Genomic DNA, 19374 nt, shown 5'->3' with positions numbered 1-19374 from the left:
AAATGTTTGATTTTTTTTTACCCTCTGGATTTTTGCAGCACTTTCTGTTCCCTTGAAAATTGTTAACTTTGTAGAGTTCGACTCGTTTGTGCCAATTTTGTTTGTAATGATGCAATGTTTAATAAATATGATTTAAAAAAAAAAAGTAAGATATAGTGTACTTGTTTTTATAAAAACGGTCTCGAGGCGCCCTACACCAGAACAAAGTGGTACTACAACCCTCAACTTCACAGCGAAATTCAATGCACTTATTCATATTGCTTTAAAGTGCTTAGTAGCTCAAAAATCGCGTGACACAACGAATGAATGATGAAATTAGTTGCCAACGATATTAATAATTGATTTTAATTTTTTCAACGCGGCAGTCTTAATTTTACTGGAGCTGTGAAAGATTCAAAGCTTATATTAGAGCAGGGGTCGGGAACCTTTTTGACTCAAAGAGCCATAAAAGCAAAAAATATTGATTTTATTTTGGGAAAGAGCCACACCATATATTATGAGACAAATTTACTCAATTGCTAAACCGGCGCCCCAGACAAAAGCTTAGTCTTCAGCACATTTATTTTTGATGATTTGATAAAAATTATGAAAAGAGAATAATGCCAGAGCCCCTGTCCCAAATTCAACAAACATACCACTTTAAACTTGTCTCTTTCTTGCAATTACTCAAGATCGGTTAAACTCCTTTTGAACCTTTTTTTCATACATATTGGTTTCAAAACCAGATGCAAGCATTTATTTTGTAAAAACGTCACAACATTCTGAGAATAGGGAGCCTTATGTGCTTACCTTTGGCGAGAGATGGGAGGGAATGCTTGTACTTTTTGCATAGCTCCACCCATCCCTCCCACTCACCCAATCAAATGACTAAGTTCTCTTCCAGTGTTTTGGCGTATTTACAGTTCTGTGGATTCATCATAAAGTATCTGAACACTGAACACAGATTATATAGTGAACTTTTAAATAAAGGATTCTTTAGCGTTGTACAGCCAAAACGAGTTTTTTCCCCCCTTTTTTTGTGTGACACCTTGACTGTAAATTGTAGTGAAAAACGTGCCCTATATATACTGCGAAGTGTTATTTCCGTGTTTAGCTTTGGTTTGGCTTTACGTGTACTTGGATAGGATAGACAACTCCGGTTTTGAACAAGATGGAGAAATTTTGCATGCAATCAAATTGGTCTCTGAGCCACAGATACTCATAGAAAGAGCCATATATGGCTCGCGAGCCATAGGTTCCCGACCCCTGTATTAGAGCTTTAATAACTCAAGCTTGTCACACGTATTTGTTCATAAAACAAAAAACCTACTTTAACTTCTAGCTGTTAACATTTTTACACATGACATGAGAACATGACAATTCTGAGCCTAAATCCTCCCGGGATAACAACAAGAATTGCACACTTCCATTTCGGAACCACACAGTTTTAAAATTTTAACCATGGCTCCCCCCTTTAAGTGGAACACAAGGGCGAGAAATGGTGTCAACCGGGCTCAATGGAATGGAACAGGGCAGACGGTTAAATGAGGTCAGAACAAAGTCTGGAAGGTTGGACGTGTCATTGGGGGCTTGGAGACCCCATGCAGCATTCATGTTTCTGTCAGATGACACGTGACTAACCCCATGTATTTTGGGGGTCTGTTTTAAGGTGTTAAAAGGGAAAGCTATTTTTGACGAAATCGTGTTAAATCATGTCAAGGTTTCAACGCTATTCTGGGCCCTTTTAGGCTAGTTTAAATACCCAGTGAATGACTTTATTTTGTTGTTTGGATCAAGTGTACGAGGTATCATTTAATTATGATTAAATTCACATTTCCTGGCGTCGGTTGCTGTGTAGAAAAAAAAATAACCATTTCATAGGGTTCATGACTAAACAAATTGATCAAGTGTTTTATTGGGGGCTGGCTTTTTTAAATAGGATATAATTCTTAATGTTTTTTTGAAAGAAATTACAGAATGTTTGGAATGTTAAACATAATTACCTAATATGTAGTGGTTCTTTTTTTCATCAACAATTTTTAACTTTAATATGTTAACAATTTTTGTGATCATTTCATTTCTTTTAAAAAATATGTCCCTCGAGTTGTACCAAGTATTTATTTTTATCTTTGTATTTATTTTTCTTTTTTTCGGATTGTGGTTGTTTCTTAAATGAAAATATACAGTATCACCTTAGTTGTCGGAGTTGTTTCTAAAACTCAAAATAAATAGTAGAAATAACTAAACAAAAAGATTTATTTATAAGATTATATGAATAAATTTAAGAAATAAACAAAAGAGCTGTACAGAATTTGGAAGTTTTTACTTGCTGCTGCCATTTCTTGGCTGTGTCATGATTGCAGCTCATTTATGATGCGTATGTAAGTACAGTACGTGGATTTCTTGGACTCGCTCGAGTAAACTTTTCTTTTATAACATTTCTTGGGTTTGGGTTGTACTTAAGGGCCTTTTCTTACTTTAACAATTTTCTTGCTAAATTAACAGACACACCACGGGGACGAGCATTACGTCACTCACCAGCATCCCCCCTGCCAACCCCATTCCTCCTACCTTATGTATTCTGCCCTGAACAGCTTTGTTAAAAGATAAAAGCGAATCAGCGTGGTGGGAATAAATAAGGGCTCGTCAGTTGGGCATTGTTGACATATACTTAATAGGACACCTTTTAAAGACACTTCAAACAACGCATCAGACCTTTAATTTTGAAAGCTCAATAGGATATAATGACAAAGTATTTGAGGTCATTTTAAACACAGAGACCAATTTTTGTCCAGTTATTTTAACCCCTTTACCATTCCTGTACAATTCACCCAAATATAACAATCAAAGATGTACCCAAAGTAAATTTAATGCTGTTCTTGAACCATTGAATATGGACATTTTTGGTTTCTTTTGAATGGTAACACACTGGGCTTTTGTCCCAAACTGAAATAAGCACTGCAAGAGCTACGAACATTGAGTAATCTGAATTGGAACACACAGAAATAGAAAGTTTTTATTCTCGCTTGATTTTTTGTGTGCAATCAAATTCCTGCAAAAGAGTGTGGCATGGACAAACAGGTGAGACAATAGCCTAAAGCCTTAACTCGTGCCTTGTCAAATTTGATTACAATCTGTATTTTACACATTTTTCAAATGGTATGTCTAGGCTTTTTGAAAAGTGGCCATTTGGAGACGACCAGTTCACAGGCCTTAAAGGTTTGCATTATTTATTTTTTACTTAGGACAATTTTTAGACATTGTGAAAGAGTTGTAAATGTTTGACCTCGCTTTCTAAAAGACGAATCACGATTGGCCTTGCGCACGTTTACCTTTGGCTCCGAATTGAAAACACACCATTAATGTGCACAACTTGATGTTAAAAATGTCGTCACATAACCAATGTGTCAATCCACATTTGAATTGGTACTATTGGCTAAACAGTTTTGAAGTGTAATTGGTCATGATTTTCTTTTTTCAATACAGGCCTTTATAGGTCGTAACAGGCTAAGGAACGTGAAAAACAGATTGCAATGGGTGGCAAAAGTGGTGTCAGTAAAAATGTCTAAAGAGTAAAGGCTATAGAAGAATCTGACAAGTCTGTTTATTTTTAAAGGGAAGTTATGAAGCCAAACAGATGAATTACAACAAGGATTGTCAAACGATGCAGGAATGCTTGTAGACGAATATTTTTTATTGGCGTCATTACCGTGTATTTTGGAGTAAATATTTTACATGGTTGGATTCACTGGACTTTCATGAATGTTACCACACCATGTTTGCAGGAATTAGACTCATGAGCTGACTCCCAGTAGATGTTCTAGGTGAGCTATGCCAGCTTTATAAATTGTGGGTATCTTGTTTCAGACTAATTGTGATGTCTCTGTGATGAGTATGTTATGAAATGGTCAGCATATCTTGAATCCCACGAGTTTAAGCTCTCTAATGATATATGGCATGACGAATTTCAGTGAAGACACAACTTTTTTATCAACAGTCAAGACGGTGGAAAGTTAAGGGATTAAAAGGTTTTATTTTTTCACAAAACAGCCTGAATATGGGTCAAATAACAAATGGGTGGCCAAATCAAGGGGTAATTTTTGACAAATGGTAATATCATCCAGAGCGACTCAGTCAAAAACTTAAGTGACACATTTGACGCTAATCTGTCCTTCCAGTTACAAGTTAAGAATATTACTAGAACAGCTTTTTTCCATCTTCACAGCATTGCTAAAAATTACCTTATGCTGTCCCAGTCTGATGCTTTGATTAGAATTCATGTGTTTGTTACCTCCCATCTCAATTACTTCTAGTCAGTTATTACTACTGTGTGGTCTCGCGAAATCGAGCATCAAAAGCCTACAGCAGGTACAAAATGCTGCAGCGAGGCTGTGGACTAAGACAAGAAAGTTTGATCTCATTACCCTGATTTTGGCTGATCTGCACTGGCTCCCTGTCTAAGATGTGATGTTGGGGTTCTGTTGGCATTATACAAAATTTTGCATGGACTTGCGCCCTCAACGTTTTTAGATTTAATTTTCTCCTATGTTACTGCTTTGGGGCTTCAATCGGAAAACACTCTTCTGCTCGTGATCCACCAGCCAAGAAGATATCCACAGGTTCAAGAGTGCTCTCTATTCGGGCCCCGTGCTTTGGAATGGCCTGTCCTCTGAGAAACGATCTGCAAACTCGGTGGAAGTATTTAAATCTGGCATAAAAACACACTTATATTTAATAGCTTATGAATGATGTTGACCTCATGAAGCCGTCAACCAGAAAATCTGTTATGAGTCATGTTAATGTCTATGTACTGTCTGTTCATTCTCCTCATGCAAAGGTTTTTGAGTTTTTCCTTGCACACTTGTAGGTTTTAGATCAGGGGATATAGCAGTCTGTGCAGCGTTTTGAGTCTTATTTTGATTAGGGCTATATAAATAAACATGACTTGACAAATTATTTTCTTTACAGGTCAAATTTTGTACCTGCAGAGGTGCTTCGTGGCAGAACAGGCAGTGGATCTGAGACTCCGTCTGGCTTGGGGCTGAAGCCAGGCACCACGGCGGTGGCGGTGCCGATCTCCCGTAGCAGGCTGCTGACGCCCTGCGTGGATTCCTTCCACAGGCTGCCGATGCCCTGCGTCGACTCCTTCAGCAGATGTGTCACGGAAGAGGCCCCGGTTCTCGTCAGACCCCCGTTTAGGTCGCTGTTGTCGATGTTGATGGCAAAGAGGATGGAGTTCAAACCTGAAGCCAGAATTTAATGTTCTGGTAAATGCAGTCAGTCCCTTGTTAGGTCTGTTCTAAATGTGACCTTTTCAATAATGTCATACTTGAAAGTAAAAAAAAAATAAAATCAAACACAAACTTGATATAGTTTCATAACTTGATACACCATAAGGAAATCGTTATTTAAGGTAGGAAGTGAACAATTTCTGCCGGTAAACGGCATTGGCGTTTAATGCTGAACATTTGGTGGCAGAAATATTGTGTTATTGTTTTACAATTTCAGTCCAATTGGAATTTAAAACATGAAGCAACCCTTTAAAGTCATGGGTGTGAAGGAGGCCGATTGTTGAAAAGTACCTGTCAAAGAACAGGTGGGTGCCTTGGGGAACAGATTCTGTGACTTGAAGAACAGCTTGTTCCCAAATGCCCTTTCTTGCTGTAGCTGTAAAAGTCATCTTGCCTTGGTAGACCACAAACTCTACAACAAGACCAGTTGGTGCAGCCAAGACAAGTTGGGTTGAATTCAGTTGGGTTTAGTTTAATTTGCCCGGTACATACTGGCGGATTAGGCATCAAGCAGTAAAAAGAACCATTGGCTCCCCAATGCACAATTTTCCTGTTCTTGACCGACTCAGACATCCTTGGCTGGTTTTGCTCAAGAGAGGCCTGATTCTCCACAAGAGAACACTTGCTTTTTCTTAATCTGAAGCAATAAGGTCATTGATGGTCTTGGTAGAGTTTCTCAATTTGTAATAGCTATTTCTGGTCATGGATTCCGCCAAAAGTTTTACTCTCTTACTTGAAGCTCAATATATTTAAATGTTTGGATATAAAAGAGAAAAATGGATGATATAACTTAACAAATATACACAACAGAGGACATGTTTTGAACACCTAAATACTATGATCAAACACACTTAAATAAAATGCAACACCATTTCAAGACAAAATGTGTTTGATCAAAAGTATTAAATCCTCTTCCCATAAAAAGGGCTTGCACAGAGGGAAACTGTTTTCTTCTACCGTAAAGTCAAAGAAACAAAGCCCCACCCCTCCAAATTTGGTCTCATTGGAAAGAACTAAATGTACTCTATAGAGCTCAAAAGAGTTAACGCAATTTGGTGCACTGGGTGGGCGATATTGAGGTATAAGAATGTCCTCTGAAAGGACTACAGGACTAATGGTAGTCAGGAGGGTAATCGTTTGGCTTATGTTTAATTATAATTAATTAAATGATTTGAATGTACATTTAGTAAATTAATAATGCATATGTTGTCGAATATGTGCAGCCATGATTAAAATCACCAACTGATAACATAAATGATGAACGAAATACCAACAAAAAATTTACAATTTATTTATCTAATGACTTTAAAGCCCAATTCATCATCAGGTTTAAGATCAGCTAATTGTGTCATTGTAATCCTGTGCAGTCCTTTAAGACATTTTTGTGATTAAGAGCTATATAAATAAATTTGACTTGACTTGACTAGTTTTTTTCCCTCATCATTCTTTTTTTAATTCATCTATATCGTTCAGGACGACTTTCTGTATTCTCTAAAAGTCATCTCTGGTCCCGTGAATAAAAATGGTATGATAATGAGATAAATGTAATGCCTTTTCATATGTCATCTATATTATTTAGTGTGCTAATGATTAGGATTTGGAGCTCTGACCGCGACCTGGGTTCGATTCCATCCAATGTTTTGAGATTGCGGTCAGCCATATATAATATCGACTGATTAATCATTGCACAAATACGATAATATGCTACCATAAAACCTCGTGTATGGCATGCAACCAAACTTTGGAGTTATTTTTTAGGTTTAAAAAATGTGCGTTATACACATATAAAGATGGTAGTCAATGATTCACACAAAATGTTTGTACAAAAAAAACAAAAAAACAAACTATTTTTACATTAGTTGTGTTTAAATTTGTAATACCTCTCAACATTGTATTTACAATGTTTTTAATGCAATTTAAGGACATCATTTTACATCTGAAACTTTTTAATTGAGGAAAAAAAGTTTCTTGGTCACTGGACACCCCGAAACTTACCTGCAGCCATAGTAGGCAACATACTGGCTCTCTCTTCATCAAGCATGAAAGCCCAGTCTTCATAGTAAGTGCTGGAAAAACAGAGGCAATGTTAATCCAATTGAGTGCATTTAAGCCTATCCATATGCATTTACTCTCAATTACTGCACTCCTGGAGGAAAAATGAGCCTTATTTTTTGAATTATTATTAATTGATACAAACACCAAACCAACCCGAGGCGCGGACGGTCGGCGAGCAGCGTGTGTAAGTAGCGTTCCAAAGAATGCTCATTAAGAGCACAACGAATCCAGGCTCGACCCCGGCCGAGCTCCGTCGAGATTTGGCGAAGCGAGTAGAAGCGCTGAAGCTCATGCCGGTTCAGAAGCTCCTTCACGTAAAACCAAAAGGTGAAATCTGACAAGGAGGAAAAGGGACATTATTAGGGCTGGCGAAAGAATGAAATCTATGGCTAATTAGCAACAAAGTCGGAGAAATTCACAAACACACACACTTAATCGCAAAGCCATGTTGAACCCTGTGACATGTTTTAAACATTCAAACAAGCCGTACTAATAGGATCACACAACTCATTTGCATGTGATTAGCATACGGTGCTGGAACGCTGCATGAAATTTATGTCTCGGCTTCATTAGCCTGCTGCCAAGCCTCGGGTTCAAACGCAGGAGAAACGTTCGAAATGATAATGGTTGAGCTGGAGTTATTAACGGTCGCGACAATCTAAAATATTCACTAAGGGTGCCTCAAACAGTGGGCCTGTTTTCGAGTTTGGTTGACAATGCCAATACAAGAGAAATTGTAATCACACTTCCTCATTAGAGGCACACAACACTGAGAGTTTAAAAATAAGGAAATAAAAGCATGCAAGTAAAAAAGTGTGACACACAAACGGTTTATATATATATATATATATATATATATATATATATATATATATATATATACAAACAGAGCTAGTGAAGTCAAGAATGGTGGTTGTATATCGAGAAGTGTCAAAACTCCTTTGGCGCTCCAGAATGAGCAATAAACTACGATACCCATTTGCAAACGCACATTTATGGTGTGCTCGCACTCATTAAATGAATAAAACAATGTGTATACTTCTATGTTGTTCTCTCTCAAACTGTAATTAACATTCCTTAAAAAGGAGAACATTTTTTAGGAAAAGTGAAAAGAAAAAAACAGAAGAAAAAAAAAAGAAAAAAGTAACAGAGATAATTTTTTGATTTGGCAGAAATCATGAATACCCAAAGCAGAAGTCTATATTCCTAAAAATACTTCTTACAAAAGTATTCGGTTAAAAATGCTTTTGAAAAACAACTGCAGAAAATCATAAGCATTTTTATGGGTTTTTTTGTAAATGTGACATGCATAGTTAGTTATTGTTAACAAATACGTTTTTTATATAAATATTTTGGGAATATTTTTTTTTTCAAGCAACCGGCATTTGGTTGTTTTTGTAAAATCAATTTTAAAAAATGAGAACAAATTCTTGACATTTTTTTAAATATTAGAAAAACAAGCATATTTTCCCTCAAATAAATGAAATACGCTTCTGTGGAAAATTCTAATTAAAAAATTAACTGGCAAATTTTCTAAAAAATTATTAGATAAAAAAATATCTGTAAATAAATCTGTTAACAATGGGAATATTTTGTCAGAATTTGGCACGTCCTCTTATCCCAGAAGGTTCTAACCAGGGGTGGAGTGGCATAACTGCGCACACCTGCATCCATTCCCCCCCAAATTTACTTTCATCACACCTAGCTTTAATGTTGCCTGTACTCAACAGCCTCTGGTGTCGGCTCATTGCCATTGTTATGGTCACAGCAGGTTTGTTTCTTGTTTCTTATCATGTTGGTTGTTACATTATACCAGGGTTTTGTTATTAAACATCTTTTTTGGAACCTCTTTTCCTGCAGATAGTAAAAAATTTTGATTTTTTTTCAGAAATAGCCTCTAATTTTTCGTTTTTTTTTTCATTATGCTTTTTTAATAATGTGGAGCTTTTCTTTTCCAGTCCGAACATAGTTCTGGATGCTAATAGTGAAACTTGATCGAACTGTGGCAAAATAACCATTGTGGGGCAACTCAGCTGAAATGGAAGTAATTTTTCAATCTCTGATTTAATACAAGGGGAGCTACCGGTATATATCCCTGTATTATTGGTGATTGCAACATCCTTTGCCGTCTGGTAATCCTGAAAGGGGGATGCCACATGTGCTCAAGGTTTCTTCATGTTCCTCATGTTGAGGTTTTTGAGTTTTTCCTTGCCCTCATGTTGGTTCCAGATCAGGGGATGGTGTAATAATAGTCTGAAAAATAGTCCGTGTAATAACCTGTGCAGCCCTTTGAGACTCTTTGTGATTAATGGCTATACAAATAAAAATGACTTGACTTGACTGCACCAAAATAAAATTGAAGCTTTACCTCCTTCCACCTTACTGCTGAAGCCTGCGGCCTGTTTGAGGGCGAGGGCGGCAGCAGTGAGGGCCAAACCTCGGTTCTTCCTCAAGCCATGCTGAAGCACCGCCTCTAACTGTGTGCAGAGACAGATGACCCTGCGAACGCCAGGAGATTGCCATCAAATCTTGTTGTCTGTCTACATGCGTTTCCTCAACATTTGTGTTTTCAAAGGGTTACTTGAAAAGCGCTGTATAAATGCAGACCATTTATATTTACATTTACATTGTGATACTGAAAAAAAATAGTTATTCTGTCTGTGACATCTTGTTTTGTCTGTTAGTATGAAGCTTAACTTGCTTTACCATTGTTAAATTCACTTCCTGTTTAGGTTTAGTTTGATAGAAAAACTTGGGAGTAACAAGATCAAAAATTGAGTATCTTTGAGCACCATACCTCAAGGCACTGCACTTTCAAGATGACAAATGCTACAAACCTGCTGTCCGAATCTGTCGCTATCTCTTTCCTTCCTCCAAAGCGGATTTGGCACTGTGAAGACGTATAGATAATTAGGAAACAACTGATGAAGGATCATGACACATATTGCAAGAAATATTTCGCTTGCCCAGTGGAGGCTTGTGATAGAAAATAATTATTTCATATGAGCTACTACTTCCCATACTGATAAAGTCAAAGATCCACTAGTACGTCACATGCTAAATTAAATAAACTTTTTAAAATGTACTACGAACCTGTTTGACAGCATCAAGTAACCTCTCCAGGAGGTTTTGTCTCTTAGAGTCAATTTGCGCAGTGCCTACGAAAAGAGAGAAAACATTGGATTATTGGATTTTTGTGCGATCTAATTTCAGGATAGCTTTTTTTGGGAAATGTTTTTTAAAAGTATTAAAAATCTTATTGGTCAAGTAGACTCAGAAAAAGAAGGCTAATGCTGCAATCTTTAGGATTTTGTCGATTTATCTATTTGTATCTGTATTGTAAAACTGTTTTTACTCCAAATTGTTAGCAAAAGAATTTCGTAATTTAAGTGCTGGTTTGTCCCAAAAATTTTATGAAATAAGGTGGCCTGACAGTACAAAGGTCTTTGGTTTAATTCCACCTACCAGCCTCCCAGTGTGGAGTCTGCATGTTCTCCCAGTGTCTGACTGGGTTTTCACTACTGGTTCCTCCCACATATGAAGGATTGACATGTCAAAATTTTCCCTAAAACAATATGTATGTGTGTGCCCTGTAAATGGCTGCCAATCAGTCCTGAGTGTCCCCTGCCCACTGCCTGAAGTCAGCAGACAGCACCGCTGGTGAAATTAAGCAGTTTGGAAGATGGATGAATGAATATTAAGAGATTGGTTAAATGGCACTTTTCCCAATTGGATTAGAAGAAATGGTCTTGCCATCAGGAAGTCATGGAGTGGTCCAAGCGTTCATCAGGCACCTCCTCCCCTTGTTTTCTTTTTCTGAAGGAAAGTTTACTCGATAAGGATTGAAAACCTGAACCACTTCACAGTAGGCATCATTAGTCAGTGTTGCTGACATTAGCAGCAACGTAGACCTATTCGATTGAGTTAACATTAATTTTGCGAGGTATGTTAAAATATGCATTAAAAATAACAGAGGTGGCTAAGCCATCTGGTAAGGATGCCAACTAGACACCTCCCTCGGGACGACCTAGGACACACTTGAGAAACTGCATCTGAAGGCTGGTCTGGGAACGCCCAAGATCCCGCCTGATGAGCTGGACGAATTGCTGAGGATAGGAAGTTATGGGCTTCCATGTTGCTCCCTAAACCCAACCTCGGGTAAGACATTGGATGGATGAAACATTATGATTATCGAAAATTGGTTTGTTTTCGAAGTATGTGTTTATCCCCTATGTAGCCAGGCTTGGTGGACACCCTGTGGATTTAAAAGCCTATTTGGAAAAAAAATAACCGCCCTGTCATCCACATCCTGTCTTTATGATACAGTACATTAGGCCAAAGTAAACAACACATATTTAAATGAACAGGAGTCACTGTGCGAATATTTGACAGCCTAATGAAAATCTGTTGCACAGCTGGAGGACTCGATGTAATTTTTTCTTCTTTTTTATGCAGAACATCCTAGTTTGTGAGATGTTTTGGTACAGATACACTAAGCTAAAACAATTGAAACTCACCGTTCATTGTGAGGACAAAATCTTAGTCGTATTGACTTCCGACTCTTTCCCACCGACCTTCTTCATCTTTTTTGCCCGACTTAGACGCACCCTACCGCGGCTTCAACAACAATGCTCAGTCTGCCGGCAGGGAGGCCTCGCAAGGGCTGAGTAACCTCTGCGGGCCCTCGTACGAGTGTCAGGGGTTCCATGCACCGCTGCGCTTATCCAATTTCCCTTTTAAAACTTCAGAGTTTAATTTTAAAACCGTGGAGGAAAATTCATATTGTCTTAACAACTATGACAACGACACCGGAAGTGAAATATTGACGAGACAGCTGTGTGGGGGGTCACGTGACAAGGCCTAGCGGTCATGTGTCTTTGTTTGAGGGTTTATGGGAAATGTAGTTTTCAATAGTCAATCGCACTGCATTGCCATATAATATCATAATCCTAAACCCTTTTAACTAAAAAAGCTCCACTTCCTAAAGATAATCAACAGTACACAATTGTTGCACATTAATTCAATATAAAATCAGTACTGTTAGTTATGAGGCAACGAACTATATTTTTTAATTTAATTCAAAATACCTGTGATATTTTCTTTAGACGTAATAAATACGCTTCATAATGACGTTTATTTAAGTTGAAATGTGTTTTTTATGAAACACAAACTTGTCCGAGATTAGCAGCTAAATGCAAGCTAACAAACTACAACTAACAAAAGAAACAGAAAAGGCAAACGAATTGATAGAAAATATTGACGAAAACCAAAGGTGACAAAGAAGTAATTAAATTTCTAAAGAAATTGTTTTTTTCTTCTGTTTGTAATGGCAAGGTTGTTGTTTATGTACAGAAATAAACAATTAACGTTCAAGACTAAACTCAGCTAAAAATTTTAAAGTACAAAGGCCAATTTTGTTGACTTCATTTTTATATACCGTAAATAAAATTGAAATTGTTGGCTATAAGAAAATGTGACCATTAGATATCCATTCGTTCATTCAGGCAGTTATATTCTTTGTGTACACGTGTAAATGTCACGACCAGAACGGAATCAGGACCCAAATGCGTAGCATTAACCACAAGTTTATTGCTAGAAAGAGAAAGGGCAGCGCCCGCGATCCAGTACTCGCTGGACGCGGGAAGCAAGCCGCTTACACAATCGGATTGTGATCCGAAAACGGAAGTGGATCTTCCGGAGAGGGAGATGGCTGTGTTAACGACGGAAAAGACAGGTCGATAGCCGGGACAGGAGAGCAAAAACATGGTCGGGATCAAAAACGGGTCGTAAGCCGGGACGGGAGAGCAAACTAATCGGGGTCGAAAACAGGTCGTAGCCGGAGACAAACGGGGAAATCAGGAACGGACGGGAGGAAAAAACAGGTGCAAAAAGCGGGACCGATGGGAGTCAAAGTGCTTGCCTTGTAGAAACAGAGGTTTGCTGACAGACTGACAACAGGAGAGTGAAAGGACTGGGCTTAAAACGGACAGGGAACCAATCAGGGAGCCCGCAGCGGCTGGCGCCAAATGAGCGGGCACAGTTGATCCAAATCAGTCATCATGACAGTAAATATAACCTAAATCATAACGGAATGCCTGAAGGGCAGTGGGACAAAGAAAACTTATTATATCCCACCCTTTTGTCATATATACAAAACTTAAAGCAAATTAAAGTAAGTTTCCTGACACTTTAGTTAAACTGATATTCGCAGCAGGTGCGAAACAAGTTGTTACAGCTCACAGGCAACTCATATACAGCAAACGATAGTTTTGTAACCGAAAGAAAACTTTCATGATTGTTACAACACGTAACAAATCGATATTATTACATATTAATATGATGTGTATTAGTGTAGTTGATACCACAATGTTAAATGCAAGCTAACAAAAACAAAAAAAGGCCTATTAAGATGATTCTTTCCATTCTTGTTTGTATTTCATTTTTATTTTGACTAAATTCACGAAAAACAAATCTGTTTCTTTCCTCTGGTAGCAGACCCAAATGCATGAAAGAAGGAGGCCGGTGTGTTCAAATAAAGATGGTATTTCATAACAAAAGTGCAAAGTAGGAAACAAAAACAATCAAAAACTAACAAATGGGCACAGAACAACACCTAAAATGTCCTAACCAGAATCAAAAAACAAAACTTGATGAGGCAGTGGAATGGTAATGGAAAAGACCTGACACCTAAAGGAATATAAAGGGTAAGGTTGATTAAATTTTTGTGGGAGAAAGTGGACACGGGTGTGCGCAGTCCCCCTAGGCCCCCAGTTGTCACACTCATGCCATCCGTTAGAATCTCTTAGGATTTTAAGCTTAAATGAATAAAAACGTTGCAAGGTCCGCTAAATTTTTACATTTACATTTGCTCATAAAAATCTTGCCAAGAATGTTTTAATCATCTAGAGCACTTTTTTTCAAAGTAAAAGTGTGCAAGATGTTTATCTTATCAGCTAGATAAGACCATGTGGACGGTAGTTTAATGATTACCCATGCATGACACCAGACCAAACTTCATATTCTTTTCAGGCATGAACAAATCTTGAATTTTTATTCAGCCATTTCTTAGATTTATAAACAGGTACTTTTCAGATTGGTACAATCAGATATAAATGTAAAAAGTTTGGGGTAAGTTTTGCAAATATTCATATTGACAGTGTCTCTCTCACAAGATGCTTGGACGATGAAGCCACAGATCCCTCATAGATACTGAAGACCGAAGTCTCGGAGTTGGGGGGTCCGGAGGATCCGTTCTTCCTCAGAGAGTTCCGGAACCTGTCCGAAACCCGCCTCACCGCCTGACCCAGTCCCTTGCTCCTGGTTTTTAGCAAGCCTACGTCGTCCTCCAGCTCCTCGGGGGGCACGTCGATGTTGCCCGAATACCAGAAGACCCACCAGATGAGGCTGAGGAAGATGACAATAGCACCGGCATATATGAAAAGATCGTGGATGGCAAGACCGCCGAAGACCCCCAGCATCATGATGAAAACGCCCAGGACGTCATGGGCCACGGCGAACCAGAAGGAGCACTTGCAGCGCCCCACTCCGCTGTTAATCCTCTCCGGGGGCGCCTCCATCGCCACGCAGGTAGACATGCCTGACAAGGTTCAGCGCTTCGGAAACTCCGCGCTGTCAACGGTCGAAGTTCAGCTCCCGTGTGCGGTTATCAACAATGACAAATGACTGAGAGAGAAAGAAATGTTGAATCAGCAGCTGAGAGATTCTCTTGGTGTTGCTGTTCGTTTGAGTTCCGCGTTAAGGCCAGAGATGTGATAATTCACTCTCTACAACTCGGTTTTTTTTGTGCCGATACCAGGTATCGGTACTTACACAGTACTAAAGTTTGTTGCCCTCTAGTGGCCGTTGCACAACCAGAAACGGCCGGATTGTGATACCCCAGTAGAGCTATCAACATTATAAAGGACTTCTCTCAACCTGGCCACCACCTCTTTGACCTGTTGCCCTCCAGTAGGCGTTACAGGTCCCCTTCAAACAAGGAGAAGCAGTTTCTTCCCCAAGGCCATCACCACTCTAGACAAGTGTTCAAAACTGAGAAAACATATCTTGCGACTTATATTTGTAAATTTTTGTTGCTGCTAAATATTATTGCACTCTTAATTGCACGATTGTTACAATGCACAATTCTTTGATTATAGTTTATTATAAGTGAGACCAGGCAGCACAGCAGCGCAGTGGTTAGCGCGTTTGCAGGCACAGTTCTAAGGTCTTGGGAAGCTCCTGTGTGGGTTCAAATCCAGCTACCGGACTTCCTGTGCGGAGTTTGTATGTTCTCCCCGTGCTTGCGTGGGTTTTCTCCGGTTTCCTCTCACATTCCAAAGACATGCATTTCAGGTGGATTGGCTGGTCCAAATTGTCCCTAGGTGTGAATGGGCGAGCGAGTTGTCTGTCCCTGTGTGCCCTGCGATTGGCTGGCAACCAGTTCAGGGTGTCCCCTGCCCAATGATTGCTGGGATGGGCTCCAGCACCCCCGTGACCCTACTGAGGATAAGCGGTCCAGCTAATGAAATGAGATAAGTGAGACCAATCTCTAAGCACTATGTTGTAAATACGTTTTGATTTATACTGACAGTCTTTTATCTTATTTTTCTGCTTAAAATCTGTATTACATGTTTACCATGTCTAATCTCATTGCACTCAATGTTGATATCAATGACAATGAATTCAATTCAATACAAATTTTACTACTGTATATTATATTGCCAATGGTAAGAATACTATATACTAGTTTCCTTTCACCAGAGCATTCATAAATGCAAATACCAACACCACCAAAAAAGGATCACCAATGCGTTGCTCATGGGCACCATGCAGCCCCCTAAAATCACCTAAGTGGCCCATTGACTGGCTCTGAAAATAGCTCACCAGTGATGGGTCACTGGGGTATTCTAGGAAATTTGATTTCTACCTGGCATGTTTTAGTGATTGTCTGTTCCCATTTTAATTCTACTAACATTCGCAAATCAGTTTTGAAAGAAGCCAGCAAGCGTACAAAAGGTCTGCCTTGCAATAAGTCAAAAGAGTCTCTGAAGCCAGGGAGCCGGGTTCCAGCCACACAAGCAGCACAGAACCAAATCCTGACCCGTAGCCACAAAAAAAAGGTTCCGACAATGAATCCCGTTGTCCTCTTCCTGGCCGGGTCTCCAGCCTTGAGAGTTCCTTGCAGCTGGACAACCGAGGACATTAAGAATGTGCCTTCACCTTTATCAAACCAGAACCATAGTCCATCTCATAGTGCTGGGTATTGTTATTTGTGTGACGTTAAGGGGGAATTCTATCAAAATACAAAACCGTAATAATCAGGCTAAAGCGTTTTTTTTATCTAAATGGTGCCACTTAGAATCCAAACATCTTTGTTTACTTTTCTTAGGCTTTTTTTGTGTTCTCTACAAGTTTCCTCTGTGGATGATTAGTATAATAAAATTATTTAAATCCGAGAGTGTGTTTGGTTCGTAATTAACATATATTGAACGGTAACAATAATTCCTTTAAAGTTGTGTGTAGCCACCCTTCAGAAAAACTATATTTTATTTGTTTTCCTGATATAAGGATCTAAAATCATATACGGTGTTCCAAAATGGCGAGACGAGTTTGAAAAGAATAAACGTGGCTTTTTAATTGGTCATTCGATTATCTGTTAAAATGATTCATTGACAACCCAAATTTCACGACAGTAGCGTACATTTATGGTGCAGGAAGTTCTTCCCATTAAAATTTAACACTGCAAAACGCAACCTTAATTGTTTGCTCGGCTCATAATAAATGTCCATAATTGATACATAATCCTTGAAATAATACCCATTTCATACTGCCCTGTTTATGTGTAGCATTCACCTGCCCTCTTGGGCGCGACCCGTAGAGGGCGATGACGCATCATAGGACAAAGCTATACAAACTAAAAACAGCTGACGTTATTCATGAGGAATGAAAAACTGTAATGGCAAAGCAAAGTCACCGGAGAGAAGTCTTGGCGTCATTTTTAAACAGACTTAAACATGGCAACAATTTAAAGCATTTACAAACACTTCACCCAAAATTCAAGCCGTTTTCAATCCTTAAAAACATTAAAATTAAAACATTTGCAAGTATTTCAAGCACCCGTACAAACTGTGCACATAAGAGATGACTGAAGTTGGGTCAGACTGGAATGAAAAAGGATCAGTTTGTCATTTGATACAGCCATTTTAGGACAAAGGCTGACATTCTGTGAAGAATAACCGTCCCTCGAAATAAAAAAAGAATCCGCCCAAGTAGTCAAGCCACTTGGTGATAGCAATGTCGCCTCCTCTTTTCCTTTAAAATGGGCATCCAGACCAGACCCACCACCACGAACATGAGCCCAACCGACACGCAGGCCGAAGCGACGGGTCCCGCCTGCAACACCTTGGAGAACTGCAGCATGAAGAGGACCATGCCCAACCCTGACATAAGGGAACCCATCACAATGGAGATGATGGACTTATGCAGGTAAGCCCAATCTGACGAAACTTCTGATTTCGGGCATAAGCGACCCGTCTCGTCCGTAGAAGTCTCGTCATATCCTTCCATTGAGGCGTAAAAAATAATAACTCCAAGCGGTTACTGACCAACTCCTCGCACCCACAACGCTCACCTGGATCATCTATCATGCACTGGCTCCCAGTTTACGCGCTGTAATTCCATATGGACAGCGAGCACCACACCCACACAGGTTAGTTCTCCGCGGATGACTGGATGGGACGCACGTTTACACCGCTCGCCATTGCCTGCATCTTGTTTCACCAAAACGTACTCGACCGTATAGGTGGGCAGGTAAGATTTCATCGCGTTGAATTTAAAATAAATTAGATAACATTTTTGTTGAGATTAAGGGCAGAAAAAATTTGAAATGAATCCTTTTTAGCAAAATGTACAGCTTTGGTCATCACAATACCTCATGTGGTTTCCTCAATTATGCATCCATTATCCGCACCACTTATCCTCACTAAGGTCGCAGGGGTGCTGGAGCCTATCCCAGCTATCTTCGGGCAGTGGGCACGGGACACCCTAAACTGGTTGCCAGCCAGAAGCAGGGCACACAGAGACAGACAACTCACTTACTCATCCACACCCAGGGACAATGTGCACCGGCCAATTCACCTGACATGCATGTTTTTGGAATGTGAGAGTAAACCGGAGTGCCCAGAGGAAACCCACGCAAGCACAGGGAGAACATGCAAACTCCATACAGGAAGGTTTGATCTCATGACCTCAGAACCGTGCCGCCTGTTATCTCAATTACTTTTACATCATTAAATTCCAAACATGGAATACATTTACATACATTTTCTATGCAATGAATCATGGGAATTTTTATTTTTCAAATTAGTGTTGAAATTAAATGCAGTGTAGCAATCAATATTGATTTCAGGAATAAAAAAAATAAAAAGGTTTAAGCACATCAGAGTACTCTTTTTGCACAACTGGGTTTAGTGTCATAAAACTTTGCTCATTTTGTTCTAATTTAAAAATATATATATATGTTATTCGTTGTCTGTCCCTGTGTGCCTTGCGATTGGCTGGCAACCAGTTCAGGGTGTCCCCTGCCCAATGCCCAAAGATAGCTGGGATGTGAATTTCCCTGCGGGGATGAATAAAGTATCTAACTATCTATCTAGGATGGGCTCCAGCACCCCCGCGACCCTACTGAGGATAAGCGGTGCAGCTAATGAGATGAGATATATATTTAATAGCCAAGATATTTTACATTAGTTAGAATGGGTAAAAATTTGGTTTAAAATAAATGGTAAAATGTAAATATTAAAAAAATATCACAAATACTTTGTTATATATTTATAATTTTAGTTCATACAAAAATTGGAAAAAAAATTGGCATTTGGATTTTAGGTTGCTTCCAAGAAAAATAGGATCATTTCAACATGAGCAACTATATCTTAATTCTTTTGTGATTAATAAATAAATAAAAGTACAATTTACTTGTTCCACCAGCAAAAAAAAAAATTCAAAGGTTTTTTTGGGGTAAAATGTTTTAAGAAAAGCAGGTTCAGAAATT

General features: G+C 39.0%; 2 protein-coding genes across 3 annotated transcripts in view; both read right to left on the bottom strand.

The window, feature by feature from the left end:
- Positions 1-12163, bottom strand: part of snx29 (sorting nexin 29) — a 106201-nt gene extending 94038 nt beyond the window's left edge. The window contains exons 1-7 of one of the 2 annotated variants that reach the window (XM_088323376.1): positions 11843-12163; positions 10419-10483; positions 10163-10215; positions 9694-9824; positions 7479-7659; positions 7266-7336; positions 4962-5222 (exon numbers count right to left, since the gene is read on the bottom strand). In XM_088323376.1, coding sequence (XP_088179502.1) covers positions 4962-5222; positions 7266-7336; positions 7479-7659; positions 9694-9824; positions 10163-10215; positions 10419-10483; positions 11843-11849 — 769 coding nt within the window. In that variant the 5' untranslated portion in view covers positions 11850-12163. The remainder of the gene's footprint in view (positions 1-4961; positions 5223-7265; positions 7337-7478; positions 7660-9693; positions 9825-10162; positions 10216-10418; positions 10484-11842) is intronic. The other variant, XM_088323375.1, reaches the window with a different exon arrangement.
- Positions 12164-14359: 2196 nt separating this feature from the next.
- On the bottom strand, positions 14360-15110 carry LOC148347453 (transmembrane protein 238). Its single transcript, XM_088323377.1, has one exon. It carries the CDS (start codon positions 14918-14920, stop codon positions 14471-14473), a length of 450 nt encoding a protein of 149 aa, XP_088179503.1. The 5' UTR covers positions 14921-15110; the 3' UTR covers positions 14360-14470.
- Positions 15111-19374: the final 4264 nt, after the last annotated feature.

Source organism: Urocampus carinirostris, chromosome 19 (assembly GCF_059441175.1).
Source record: "Urocampus carinirostris isolate Australia breed hairy pipefish chromosome 19, RoL_Ucar_1.0, whole genome shotgun sequence".
Taxonomy (NCBI): Eukaryota; Metazoa; Chordata; class Actinopteri; order Syngnathiformes; family Syngnathidae; genus Urocampus; species Urocampus carinirostris.
Note: the sequence above shows the minus strand (reverse complement) of the source record. Positions and strands in the feature narration are given on the sequence as shown.

What these genes read in the sequence shown, in the direction of transcription:
- LOC148347453 (XM_088323377.1), bottom strand. Translation starts at nt 14,920, where the DNA reads ATGTCTACCTGCGTGGCGATGGAGGCGCCCCCGGAGAGGATTAACAGC.